Source organism: Sinocyclocheilus anshuiensis, unplaced genomic scaffold, assembly GCF_001515605.1.
Source record: "Sinocyclocheilus anshuiensis isolate Anshui unplaced genomic scaffold, SAMN03320099.WGS_v1.1 scaffold991, whole genome shotgun sequence".
Classification (NCBI taxonomy): Eukaryota; Metazoa; Chordata; class Actinopteri; order Cypriniformes; family Cyprinidae; genus Sinocyclocheilus; species Sinocyclocheilus anshuiensis.
In genome coordinates this window covers 745,595-759,998 of record NW_015547702.1, presented here as the reverse complement: position 1 = coordinate 759,998, position 14,404 = coordinate 745,595, and the positions used below count along the sequence as shown (strand labels likewise).

At 36.7% G+C, this 14,404-nt stretch overlaps 2 protein-coding genes across 2 annotated transcripts in view; one reads left to right on the top strand and one right to left on the bottom strand.

Moving 5' to 3' along the window:
• The first annotated feature begins 2,734 nt into the window (after positions 1-2,734).
• Positions 2,735-5,388, top strand: LOC107703910 (tetranectin-like). Its single transcript, XM_016506708.1, has 3 exons — positions 2,735-2,844; positions 3,091-3,189; positions 4,811-5,388. Exons 1-3 carry the CDS (start codon positions 2,835-2,837, stop codon positions 5,209-5,211), a joined length of 510 nt encoding a protein of 169 aa, XP_016362194.1. The 5' UTR covers positions 2,735-2,834; the 3' UTR covers positions 5,212-5,388.
• A 1,465-nt stretch (positions 5,389-6,853) lies between these two features.
• LOC107703923 (CUB domain-containing protein 1-like) overlaps positions 6,854-14,404 on the bottom strand; it is a 9,309-nt gene continuing 1,758 nt past the window's right edge. Inside the window, exons 4-10 of the mRNA XM_016506727.1 lie at positions 13,306-13,635; positions 12,855-13,217; positions 9,693-9,890; positions 8,508-8,885; positions 8,041-8,394; positions 7,851-7,932; positions 6,854-7,572 (exon numbers count right to left, since the gene is read on the bottom strand). Of these exons, the coding sequence (XP_016362213.1) occupies positions 7,161-7,572; positions 7,851-7,932; positions 8,041-8,394; positions 8,508-8,885; positions 9,693-9,890; positions 12,855-13,217; positions 13,306-13,635 (2,117 nt within the window). The 3' untranslated portion in view covers positions 6,854-7,160. The remainder of the gene's footprint in view (positions 7,573-7,850; positions 7,933-8,040; positions 8,395-8,507; positions 8,886-9,692; positions 9,891-12,854; positions 13,218-13,305; positions 13,636-14,404) is intronic.

Sequence of the window (14,404 nt, the reverse complement as noted above, 5' to 3'; positions counted from 1 at the left end):
TCAAGTGTCAGAAATGTTCGGTAAAAATCAGTTAATGACGTAATCAAGCAGACGATGAACACTATTAACAGCAAGGATTATATGTTGCAATCAAACTTATAGCAAAATTTGGTAGTTCTGTATGTTGTTTCAGGGTTGGCATCATCTCTTCTCAGGTGTTTGGTCATCAGATTTTTTAAGGGTTGGATCCAGACTGAAGCTTGTGTAATTAATGTCTTGAGAAGACAAAAGCTGCATGGTTGTAACAAAACTCGTTAAGCCGTTTTAACTTCAAACTGTTGCTTCTGGCCAAAATCCTCTATCCATAATATTGCTTTCTCCAGTGAACAAATCTATTCTGACGGCACCCATTCACTGCAGAGGATCCATTGGTGAGCAAGTGATGGAATGACACATTCCTCTAAATCTGCTCCCATCTTGGATCTCCTGAGGGTGAGTAAATTCTCAGCAAATTGTCATTTTTGGGTGAGCTATTCTTTAAACTGGTCTCATAACAAGACATAGTAATTAGCTGGACAGCAATCAGTTGTCAGTTATTTCAGAGGTTTAGTTTGTTCTTTGTTAACTATGAACGGTGACTAATAATGTGTCTAACAGTTTTGTATATGTATAAATTATGACAATTTATGTTTCTTACTTTTATTGATACTTTTCAAAGCAAAAATTTAAATATATATTTAAAAAATCTGGCTCTATTTCTCATTCTTCTTTGCTTTAAAGGAGACATATTATGCCCCTTTTTACAATATGTAATATAAGTCTCTGGTGTCCCCAGAATGTGTCTGTGAAGTTTCAGCTCAAAATACTCCACAGATCATTTATTATATCATTCTGAAAAGGCCTATTTTGAGTGGAAGCAGAAACACGCTGTTTTTCGGGCCTGTGTCTTTAAATGCAAATGAGCAGCTGCTCCCCGCCCCCTTTTCCAGAACAGAGCTGCGCCATTACAACTCATACCTGCTAAAAACATCTGTTTTGGTTCTGATTATCATGTTTATCGCGCTGAAATCATGCGTTTTAAACCATATGAGTTTAAACTTCTGATATACGGTTTTCTGAGTGCACACATCCGAAGCACACGGACAGAAAGCGGCTGTCACACAGCATGTGAGGACTAAACTAAGTTCTCATTCACACAAGTTTACGTTAAAAGCACACACATGAGTTACAAAAACAGTGGGTTACGTCTGTGAAGGTAAACAGCTGGGAAATAAATTGCATGTTTATTTTAGATGTGTGGCAGCAGCAATATACAGTAAATAAATCAATAAATCCACTGCTCTCTTGTCTCTGAGGCTGGGACTGTAAATAGTGTTCTGTGCTCGTCTGTGCAGCCAAATCAGAACAGTTAGCATGCTTTGCTCAAACTTTCGCAATGGCATTAGAGCTGGTACACCGTTGTCGCTTGCGTAATCAAATGACGGCGCCGTGGGTGGAAACTTACAGATTAAGGGGCGGTAATATTAAAATGAGCTCCCTTTGCCACGTCACCAAGGGAGCGAAATCAGATGCTTTTTTTTACATGCTATGAGGTATGTAACAAATATAACATATGTTTGGTTACCAACATTTTTTTTAAATATCTTCAAAGTGTTAATTTTTGGCTGAACTATGCCTTCAAGTCGATATAAAGTCAGTCTGTAAGCGCACACATTCAAGTAGAAAAGTACATTGAACATTGTTCCAGCATCATTTCCAGGAAGAAATATTCAGAGCGATGCAGGGGATGTTGTCACAGTGGGAGCCTGTCATTAAAACAACCTATTATAGGCTTTTCAGCAAAATTAAAACGATTATAAAACACAATCAAATTGTTTTTAGGATAGAAAAAAAAAAGTTCTATACTTGTTGCCCAGATACACATTACTGGTCAAAAGTTTGGAATAATTTTTTAAGTCTTTCTGCTCACCAAGACTGCATATATTTGACCTCAAACACAGTAATATTGTGAAATATTATTACAATTTAAAATACCTGTTTTCTATCTGAATATATTTTAAAATTAAAATTGTAATTTACTATATCTTTTCTGACAACATTTCAAACCTGGAGTAATGATGCTGAAAATTCAGCTTTGATCACAGCAATAAACTACATTTTACAATATATTCACATAGAAAACAGTTATTTTAAATTGCAATAATATTTCACAATATTGCTGTTTGTTTTTACTGTATTACTGCCTTGGTTCTTAATTCAACTTTTTCTCTACCGCAAGCTGACATTTATGAAAGATACTTATATGAAGAGAGAACAAAGTTCATGTCATATCTAACTGCTGCATGTGCTTCTAGTTAACACCCATGTTTTTCATTTATTATTCTACGCTTGCCAAGTGTCTGTGAGTGTAGAGAACGGACAGATACACACACTCCACCCAGTTCAGATACTGAGGTTATAGCACTGATGTAATACAAAATTTTATTACAGTGCAAAGAATAAAACGATAATAATACATACTGGTAATTAATAACTAATAAGAAGCCACTGATACACTGATTTGTAATTATGCAATGCAAAACAAGGTAATACTACATAATAATAACTAATGCTTACTAATAATAATAATACTGTAAAATAACTGCAGTAATGTAGCCCAGAAGGCCAGAAGAAAGGCTTGTTGCTGTTGAAGACGCTGGTAAATGAGAATCAGCTGTTACGCAGCTCATGATGGGCAGGTTCACTTCAGCTCAACACATCAGAGTGCTTCCAGTCTCAAACGCTTCTAGCTTCACGTTCAGCGAGGAAGATGGGTTTCAAAGCCGTGAAGTTTCTTTTCTGTGTGATTTGTCTGGTGCGCTGCAGCCCGGAGCAGAGCTCCACAAAGAGAAAGAATGGCTAAAAAGGTAAAAGTGAAATCATTTGTCTAGCTACAACATTTCTATACAGCATAAACCATTTCTATACCCACATTTTTGTTTGTTTTTATGCAATTGGCAGTTTGCATTAATTAGATTTTACAAAATTAACTCATTCTTCTATTTTCAGAGTTTTTAATCCATTCTCAATTAAAAATATATTGTGCATTGTGAATTTGAATTGACCTTGTTTATGTATAATGTATAATGCTGTGCTTGTTTGCTGGTAATGAAGAGTCGAACAGTGCTGCTATCGAGGAGCTGAAGAAACAGATTGAGCAGACTGCGCAGGATCTGAATCTGCTCAAGGAACAACAAGCTTTACAAACAGGTACTGAGCAAAGCTGCATCTGTAAAGACATTGAAATATGTACACTAACAGTCATAAGTTACACATACTCAATTTTTTATTATTTTTTACTAATTAATTTTTTTTTTCGTATTTTTATTGTGGATTGTGGAAGTCAAGTGTGTCCTTGAACTTTAAATCAAGTCCTTTAACTTACTAGTGAAACATCAACTCCAATTAAATATTTGTGGTATATTGTAAAAAAGTTCATGGTGTAGTGGTTCATTGGTGTAGTTACGACATTTTCTAGCGGCGTATTTTCAGCTTTACTTCGGTTAAATGATTGACACCCAGATACACAACAACAAGAAGCATACTTCAAGTTTACTTTAAGGTAAGCTCAAGTATATTTTCAAAGTATAATTTAGGTAGTAAGTATACTAAAATCAGAGTAATAGTATACTTGTAAGTACTATTTCAATAGTTCTTGGGACTAAATTGGCTCACTTTTTAAGAACTAGTTTACATCTCATGTTTTCCTATGTATTGCAACTATACTGAAAACTATACTACAAGAGAACTTACAGGTTAGGGTGACTGTTACTGCAAACTTTGAAGTATACTCTCAGTAAAGTACTAGTTTTTATATTGCAAGTATAGATTTCTTTAAGCAAGCTTAAAGTTTATCGTTTACTATTTATATTATTTTTGCCCTTTAAGTAAATACGTTCATTTTTGAACTTGAAATCTGATCATTTAAATATTAAAAGTATATGTGTGTTAAGAATCAGTCATGAAAGTGTCTTTCTTTAAGTCGCTTATCATCATTAATTGCTCATCCTCATGTTGTTCCCGTAAGACCTCCGTTCATCTTCGGAACACAAATTAAGATATTTTTGATGAATTCTGAGAGCTCTCTGACCCTCCCATAGACAGCAAGGGAACTACCACGATCAAGGTCCAGAAACATAGCAAGGACATCAGTAAAATAATCCATAAGACATCAGGGGTTCAACCGTAATTTTACAAAGCTACGAGAATACTTTTTGTGCACAAAAGAAAACAAATAACGACTTTATTCAATAATTCAACAACAAGTCTCCTCCGCGACACCCTAGCACCATTTTGGAGAGTAAATTGCGTATGCTGTTTTGTGTCAGCTGCGCCACGCGGATACGTTGTTTTCGTTCGAATCAAAGCGTAAACGACGTAAACAGCGTATCCACATGGTGCAGCTAACACAAAACAGCATATGCAATTTACGTTCAGTAAATCCAAAATGGCACTACAGGGTGATGCGGAGGAGACGGATTGTTGAATAAAGTCGTTATTTTTTTTCTTTTGCGCACAAAAAGTATTCTCGTAGCTTTGTAAAATTACGGTTGAACCCCTGATGTCACATGGATTATTTTAACTGATGTCCTTGCTATGTTTCTGGACCTTGATCGTGGTAGTTCCCTTGTTGTCTATTGGGGCATCAGAGAGCTGTCAGATTTCATCAAAAATATCTTAATTTGTGTTCCGAAGATGAACGAAGGTCTTACGGGTTTAGAACGACATGAGGGTGAGAATTTAATGACAGAATTTTCATTTTCATTCAGCTGTTCAGGGTAATGACCTGGAAGCACACATACTAAACGTCTTACTTTCCTTCCCTCTTCAGTTTGCTTAAAAGGCATTAAGATCCCAGGCAAGTGTTTTCTCGCGGACACGACGAAGAAGAGCTTTCACGCCGCTAACGATGACTGCATTGCTAAAGGAGGAACGCTCAGCAGCCCTCTTTCTGGCGACGAGAACGACCTGCTGTACGATTATGTGCGGCAGACCGTCGGGCCAGAAGGGCACATCTGGTTGGGTGTGAATGACATACTAAAGGAGGGCGAGTGGACCGACCAGACGGGCTCACCGATACGCTTCAAGAACTGGGAATCAGAGATCACCCATCAGCCCGACGGAGGCCGCGGCCAGAACTGTGCCATCCTGTCCAGCACGGCCAACGGGAAGTGGTTCGACGAGGACTGCCGTGGAGAAAAGGCGTCTGTCTGCCAGTTCAACATCGTCTAAGCCACATGCTATAGAAAGATGGATTAGACATTTTCAGTAGAATGTGTAGCAAAAATTTCAGTTAAAGGTACAATATGTAAGATTTTTGCTTTAAAATATATAAAAACCACTAGAACAATGTTATATATTTTGTTGACTTGTATACTTACATTATCACAAATATGTCCAACATTTAAATCTAGAGAAATATGCAGTTTAATCCAGTGAAATGGTCCGTGTCATTGCGGCGCATGTCAATGGTGCACATGGTGAACACAACATCTCCCATGATTCAACGCTCTGTCACAGCGTCATCAAGCTATGGCTTAGTTGTTGTTTTGAATAAGCCAGGTCTAGTGGCGAAACTTACATATTCGTTGCATCCCAAAAAAAGACTTCCCTACTATATAGTATGCAAAAAAAACAGTACATCCCCCCAAAAAATAGCAAGTCCGAATTCATAGAAGTATTCGAAAAACATTAGGCGTAAAGTATCTGGATGACCTACTACTTTCACTGAGATTCTTAAGTGTGCATTCAATGGACATTTTACTATACCATAAGGCCACGGGAGAGGATTTGTGAATGACAGTGAAGCGACCTGATGCTAATAAGCAACATAATAGTAACAACGTGGATGTAGTACATCCGAATTTCATTAATACTACCAATCATAGATATGTATAGATACCACATCCGCCATCTTGGATAGGTCAATGTGTTGGCACGTTGTCAGATTTTTTTTCTTCTAAAAATTATTTTTCAAGGCGGATGGGGAGGGGGGACTTTTACAGATGAGAATGTGTTGGTTTGCGTTTTTAGTATTTATCCTCAATATTTCAGGTTTGTAAACTATGGTAACATGTTAATGTTGTGTAAACCAAAAGCTTTGTCTTGTTGTATTATGTTAGTTTAACAAAATCATCTAGTCTATTGCAGATATAAATATTCATAGCTGTATATTATTACAGTTCGAGTGTTCATGGTCTGGCTTTGACCGTTCCAAAATGGCGGACGATATGGTTAGCCCATAAAAACAGCTGCCGATAAGGCATCTACCTACACACATCTATGCTACCCATATATAGAACGTATTTGTTAACTGTAGCAAAGTTCAAATTGAAATATAACACCCAGTCAGTACGGGATTTTGGATGCATGTAGTTTCTTGTATTTTGCAACTTTTGAGACCCCCTACAGTTAAGTGAGTGGAACTCATTGGTAGGCTAAATATAATACTTTCGTAATTAAGATGGATAGTGGTACATGTGCTGTTGCTGCCATAAACCAGTCCACACTTTTCTCGGTTTTTCATACCCACTCACCAAACTCCCAGAAGAGATGTGGTCTTTGATGTGGAGTGCGGACCGTGCTGAAAAAAACAATATAGGAACCATCACAGAATTTGTAATGGTTTTACTAGTTATAATGGGAATTGTACTGGTTTTAATGGAAACTGTAATGGTCTCTGTTGATCTCTACTGGTAATTGGTCACCTTCTATTGGCAGCTTGTTTATTCTAATGGAATATGTCCCCAAAACACACTACAGGAAACCATTTTTTATGGTTTTAATGGTTAAAAGTTAATGGTTTGTAATGTTTGCGATGGTATTTGTAGTGGAAACCATTCCAATTTCTGTGATGGTTTCTATACAGAAGCCATTGGCCTATTAGAAGATTTTGCGATCACAAACAATTTTCTAAGGTCTGCAACAAAACCCCTGGGTCACGGCCTAATCACAAACAGTTTTCAATAATATTTCCAACTTTTTCTAGAGAATACATCTCTTAACTTTTTAAGCTGTAAATAAATAAACATATGTTTTAATGTCAAAAATTACATACAATCTTTAAAACAAGCAGCCTGCTCACACATAAAATTACTAAATATAAAAACAAATTAGATGGACAGTCAAAAAGAAACTTTAGTTTACAGTAGTAAATTCGATTTCATCAGGACTTTTCCCCCTCACACACACAGTCTGGTTTCATAGTTCCCCTCCTCTTCGGAAGTCTTCGGTGTGTCAGATGCAGTTGATTGTCCCTGAACATAACCATAGAGCTCATTGTCAATCAAGGCGTTGCTTTTAGTGACAAGGTTTTCACTTTTTCTGACTGGTCTCTCAGGTAAAGCTGGGTTATTCAGAGGTGAATAATCCAGCTTGAGATCACTCTCATCTGCAGTGGCTTCTTTATAGTCTTCTTTTTCAGCATCATCTTTAAGCAGATGGCTATATACTAGAGTTTCATCGATGTACACGTAAGTGTGAGGATCCTCGTCCTCCTCCTGTGCTTTGGGGATGCCATGCAGGCCTGGAAGGAAAGCATGCTCACTGGGATTGTAGACGGACACTGGGGGAGCCTTATTCCTCTTCTTTTTCCTGTGTAATATTAAGACGTTATGACACCATGACTTTCCAATATTTAACTTTTTCACAATATTCTAATTTTCTGAGACACTGAATTTTGGGTTTTCATTATCTGTAAGCCATAATCATCAAAATTTCAAGAAATAAAGGCTTGAAATATTTCACTCTATGTGTAATGAATCTATATAATATATGGGTTTCACTTTCTGAAATGAGTGACAAAAAATATTGACCTTTTTCATGATATTCAAATTTTTTGAGATGTACCTGTATTTAAAACATGTTCTCACCTGAGAAAAAAACAGATCCCCACAGCTGTTACGATCACCAACACAACTCCCACAATACTCAGGATGATGCCCAAAAGCTTGTCTGAAAACATGAGAAATTTCATATCATCATCATTCAAGTTTTTTTTCTATATTACATGGAAATTTTAGTGGACAGAAGAAGGTAAGTTGCCAGGTAAGGCTGTCTCACTTGTGCTGTTTTGCAGCGTGATCTCCATCATCGCCCGGAAGGCTCCTGTCGGTGACTTGCAGTTAGTCACGTTCAGGTAAAAACTTTCTGGAACCAGGAGATCCTTAATCTTCTCATCTTTTTTAGTGCTGTACAGCGTCGTTTGAGAGCGAATGGTCTGCACTGCAATGTTTGTGTGCACCTCCTTACACTTGGGCTGGCTGACATTTCTGAACTTTAGATTGCTCTTAAACTGAGGCTCCAGGTTAACAATCCAGGACACAGTGCTAGACGCTTTGATGCCAGACGGCCAGGCTGGGGTCGCCAACATGGTAGGGTTATCCATTTTTGGTGCAACAGTGAATATATAGTGCTCTGTATGAGGAACAGTAAAGACTCAAAAACTGATTTTTGATATCAAGCCACTTGCACTGAACATATCTGAGCAGGTACACTACCAGTTTATGGATTTATAATGAAGCATTTACCTGATATGTCCTGTGTAAATGAATAGGTTAAGAAGGGTTTAGTTGCCAAATTCTGGTAATTGAAACTCATAACGGAGGCAGTTATTGCAATCTTGGATTCACGGATTTGGATTTTCTGAATGGTTCCCTTTGGACAAAACTGCCCAAGAGTGATGCCAGAGCTAACATGGGACACATTTAGCAGGATGATGCTGTTGCATTTGTCTTCAGGCGGACAGTAACGCAGATCTTCCGCAGGAGACTGAAGCTTCACTGCACTGTTCTGAGGGCCATGCAGGAGCCAGATGATCGTCTTCAAAACTCCTGGGATACACTGCTGCTCGTAGTTGAAAGTTAGAGGGAATGAGGTGGATGCACAGTCTCTCCATCCTTTACATTCTGTTGATAAAAAACAAAGTAGTTTGCTGCATAGAGGAATATTTCATTATTAGGAGCCAAGAAGGAGTGTACAGGACTGTTGACACCAAGAGCGATAACTATAAGGACAACTAAGGTTTTCACACTGGTAGACAATGAGGTTTTGTTTATTCTAAGAGTGCGCTACTATTTTGCCATCTGTCAAATGCTGGATTCTGAATTTTAAAACGTTGAGTGGGTTCTGATTGGCTCTCAATATTTTTTATTGTTTTATCAGCTAGAAAATTCATATCAAAAGAGATTCCAACAATATCATTCCCCTGTGTTGTCATCATTAGTTTTCTATATTCTCATAGAATTAGAATGATTACTAAAACTTAGTTGTATAGTTATTGTCCTGGTTTGAACAGGCCTTAACCCAGTTATATTCATTCGTTTTTTTCTTCTTCTTGTGCAACTGTTGGTTAAAAGAAAGTTGTGAAATTTGGCACACTGATTGGGGAGGGTCTAAAAAGTACCTATACCATTTTTAGTTTCTGTACGTCAAACTCTCAAAATTCATTATTCTTAGACCTTTGGGTCTAGACACATTTATATTTCCCTCTGATTCTATTGGTAATTCAGAGTAGAATGAACCCATCAGTTTGTATCCTCCCCATCTTGGACTTCTACCCAAAAACAAGCTATTTATTTATCACCAAAAATAATAATAATAATGTAAGTTATGTTAAATATAGATTCAGCTGGTGATTATTCTGTTCTAATGGTGACTGGGAGAAAAAACTCAAAGCTCAAAAATTCAATGCATTATATCACACAGTTGAGTACCTATGGTCTGGTTGACAGTCAACTCTATTTCATCCTTGTTACAGTCAAAGGAGTTTAGGACAAAATGGTTCCCTGAAGCTATGGTGATTGTGTCCATTATAACCGAATCCAGTTTCAACACGCAGGTTGACTTGGGATCCTTTTTATTTACACGTATCTGTAGTACTTGCTTCTCAGGCAGATCCCCTTCACATTGCCCTGCAACAGTGGAAAGTGGTAAAAAAAAACATTATATGAAACATTATCTGTCCATCCACTTAATAAACGGGCTAATCAATTACACAGACATGAATTATTGATTTAATTTACTAGTTGTTGACCAATGAGGGTTTTTCAGTGGCCAATGGCTGATACCTAGAAGGCAGGGTGGCTGATTGGTGATTTAATCCTGATATATACAGTATGGCCAAATTTAATGATAGAAAAAAAGCACAATAAAACCTGCTGAATAGAAAACATTTTCGAAAGAATTAGAAGGAAAAAGAAATGGTTTGCTATCAATTGACAAAGCGGTCAAATTTGAAATGTTTTGAAAAGTTTCAACAAAAAAATAATGTCCAATTTATTGGTTGATCACTACAAATTATTTGATTAGCTTACTGTAGAGCCTGCAGACGATGCTTCCGTGCACAAGAAAGCGGTTTATTCACAGAACACAGTATTCTGAATCATTATGTAAACAGCACTTTCATTACGCCATTTAAGGAATTAAAGAGTAAGCCGTTTAACACACCTGGATTTCTGCTATAGAGCTGGTCGTGTAAATGCATAAGCGGTGTTCTTACAGGTTTCTGAAGAGTGTTCATGTGCATTAAAGGACTAAAGTTATGGCACCGCATCTATACTTGGGTTATAAATAAAGAATATGCTGCTAACACAGTTAGTGCTGGGTGGTATACCGGTTCATACCGAATACCGGTGTTTATTTTTGTTATGATATGAATTTTTAAAATACGCAATACTGGTGTATGTCGCTTAAACAACGTTTGGAGCGCGACACTGTTTGAAAGGGGGCCCTTTTCACTGTTGCACTGTGGTGAGGGAACAGTTGTTTGGAATTATAAATATGAGCGTAGTTCGTCTGTTAATATCACATGCACTTTTTTGTTTGTTGTTTAGCCGCTCTTTAGTGTAGATGCATGTTGATTTTATCAGACGATGCCGTGATTACAAATGAGAGTGACTCCTGGTTAACATGTATTAAAAGGGGTCGTGTTTTGTCACTATTTAGAGTGGTATTTTTTTACAATATTCACTCATCATGACAGTAAAATAAGTCAATATACTGCAGTATTTCCTCTCTCAATCAGTAGAAAATATGGTTAACACCCGGTCATGCATGAAAAAAATACCGTCATGTACCGTGAAACCGGTATAATTGTGAAAAATACCGTGATATAAATTTGTGGTCATACCGCCCAGCACTAAACACAGTGCATGTAAAACACCGCTTTTGTGTGGTAAACAGCTTTCGCACAATAAGCGGTTTTCTGGTGTTCATGTAAACAATCAGTTTTGAGGGTAACACATCAAGTCATGCGTATTTTGCAAACTGATGACTTTTTGGAAGTAATGAGCAATTTGAACCACAATTCCAGAGTTACTTTTTCAAATGTGTTTTTTGACACACTCAACACATTTGAAAAACTTTCTTCTGGATGAATTTTTCATGCTTGATTTTACACAAATTACGTCCAATAAGTTGACCACATGTAAAGTCATAAAAACAGCTTTAAAAAAATCAGCATTAATTTAATGTGACACTTGCTATAATTGTAACTTTAACATGTTACTCTGACATGATAAAAATATTTAAACAAGGGATGAAATTAAAAGCAAAAATCCCTACTGCATTTAAAATATAACCAATAATTTAATGTTTGTCATGATTGTCTGCTCGATGTTGAAACACTGTCTGAAATCAGTGTTGATTCAACACTGAATCAATGACTGCTGCTCTATATTTCATCCTTCCCCACCCTAATCAAACATGAGAAAAAGCAAGGTTGAGTAAAGTAGCTTAAGAAGCAACTCCTGTGAGACCCGAGGCTCTTCAAAATCCACTGAAAAGAAAGAAAGCTCTCTTCTCATATCCTGTATTCATGAGTCATGGCCTGGAACTGCTTGGGTTTTCCATAATGACACAACAGATGGCTCAATCAAAGTTAGGCCTTGTGTAACCAAAGTAAATCAATAATGATAAAGCTATCAATCAATAATAATAAAATTGTGTCAAGAAAACAATCGCATACAAATGCAACAACTCTTAGATTCTAAAAAATCTTTTGAGAGTCACTCTTCTAAACCCAGAGTAACACACTGGTGGCTACACTATATAAACTACATGAATGAAAATAAGGTTTTCGACCACTGACAATGAGTAAAATTAAAAAATGTGCACATTGAGCCATTCTGAGAGCCCTGGTATACCATATAATTCCTTAAAAATCAAGTACAAAATCAAAAATACAGTTTGTTAAGACAAGAATCTAAAAGGATATTGAGATATATTTAATACTTCTTGAGTTACAGGCACACAAACTTTGCAAAAAAGAATATCTTTGGCACTCAGATGGGTATGGAGCTACATTGAGAGCTAATATCTCTGGAACTGAATCATATAGGGCCTTAAAAATAAAGATACCAAAAGAAATGTTTGTTAAGAAAAAAATCTAAAAGGATATTGAGATATATTTAATATTTCTTGAGTTACAGGCATGCAAACTTTAGAATAAAATATGAAAAGTGCTTTTTGACCATTGGCATATAATGCAACAAGGATTGCAGAAGTGAACTGATTTTTACTATTAGACCTACCAATTTGTGTAAAAATGAAATAATAATGCTGCCATTTCTTTTTCATAAATTTTCCTCCCCCGTAGCTCCAGGTCTAACATGAAAACTGTCACTTTGACCTCTTTTTAAAAATAGTGGATTACTCCGTAAATATGCATCCATAGTGTTTAGTATTTTGGCTTCTCGTCTTCATTTATGTACAGTAGTTTTTTTCTTCACCAACCAAACAAACAAACAAATAAACAATCTTAGCCAGAGGCCTCTGGTTGAGTTGACACGGAATGACCCAATATGATTACTATAAAAATATACATAAATAGGCATACACAATTCTTATTATGAAAAGAAATAATTTGTGTTACCTACCCTTGCTTCTCTTGATGGCAGAGATCTGGAAGTGCACCATTAGGCCTTGCGATGGAGGCTGTGGCCCAGATATTTTGCAGTTCTTTATGGCGAGGTTAAAGTTTCCAGGCTCCACCGACGGCTGGCTTACATTCATCAGTTTCACCAGAGGCTCTTTGCCCTGCCAAGTGTACTTCATTGTAGGGATGTTTTCAGGTTGGAGGCATGTTGGGACAGTGTAGCTCAGAATGCGCACATCAGTGTAGTACGCGTGGGGAACGGTAAAATACCACATTGTCTCTGCATTTTCAGGAAAAGCGACTGGGGTAAAGAAGTCCTGGGTTGAACTCTTCTCTGGGAGAACAACATGGAAATTAGCCAGTGCTGTAAAATAAAGTACAACTTTTCACATATATGCCGACTTTGTTTAGACAATTTGTGCTTAAATATCTAAATTTACCATTGTACTTACAGTTAATGAGACGTCCCAGTGACACACCGATAACCTTCTTGTCCAGAGCTCGACCTCCAGACACTTCCAAAGACAGTTTTCCAGTATTACGCACATCGACTTGTCTAATAGTTCCGTTCGGACAAAACCTTCCAATGCTGACATTCTCCACTGCGAGCATGTAAACGTGTTTGTCTGGGCAGCTGTCTGTGGGCTGAATCTGCCGTAAACCAGTACTACTGAAATTCAAATGTAAGCAGCTCTTTGTAGCTGGCGGCTTCAGATTCCAGATGAAGGTGCGATTGAACTTTTGAAAAGCATTGTACTCTTTGGGTTCGATGTTATATATCACTGTGGAGCAAACGTGCACGTCAAAGAAAGAATACAGTGGATATATTAAGCTGACAACAAGTACACACCTGCAAGCTATCATTTTTTAGTAATTTAAGATGGAGAACAATGCAAAAGCGTGCATTGGTTGTCAAATGAAGCGTTTAAAAACCTCTGGTGCCCTTGCTATGTAAACCAAAAAAAAAAAAAAATGATAGCACTGGAAATTAATTAAAGGAAATTGGTTTCTAGTTGAAATGTTTGGTACTGTGCCGAAAAAAATGTTTGTTTGTTTTTTTATATCAACCTCACATAAATTTTTTTAATTCTTCAGTTTTAGAGTTAAATGTGTTAAATGTGGAAGATATATATTTAATATAAAATTTGAAAATACTATTTTTGTGTATTTTTTTGTAACAAAAAACTTTTTTAATTCAATTTTTATTTTTTACTTCAGCAATAATATTCCAAGTGTCTTCTTTGAAAAGACACCATCTGTGTTCCAAAGCGTTCCAAGATTTATGGCTATTTAAGCTGGATATTAAATTTTCAGGTCGTTGCTCAAAAAGTGGTTAACAAAGTGGAAATTTAGTAACATGAAATAAAAATACAAAAAAAATAAATTTAAATTAATTAAAATAATCCAAATACAATTTAGTACAATAATTTGGATTGAAATAAAAATATAAATTTGGTCACTTTTGCCCACCATGTGATGAGCACCAGAGGGTTAATAGGTTGTCTTAATGCAGATGTGTATTGACAGTTTACACGCGTTGTGTACAATTAC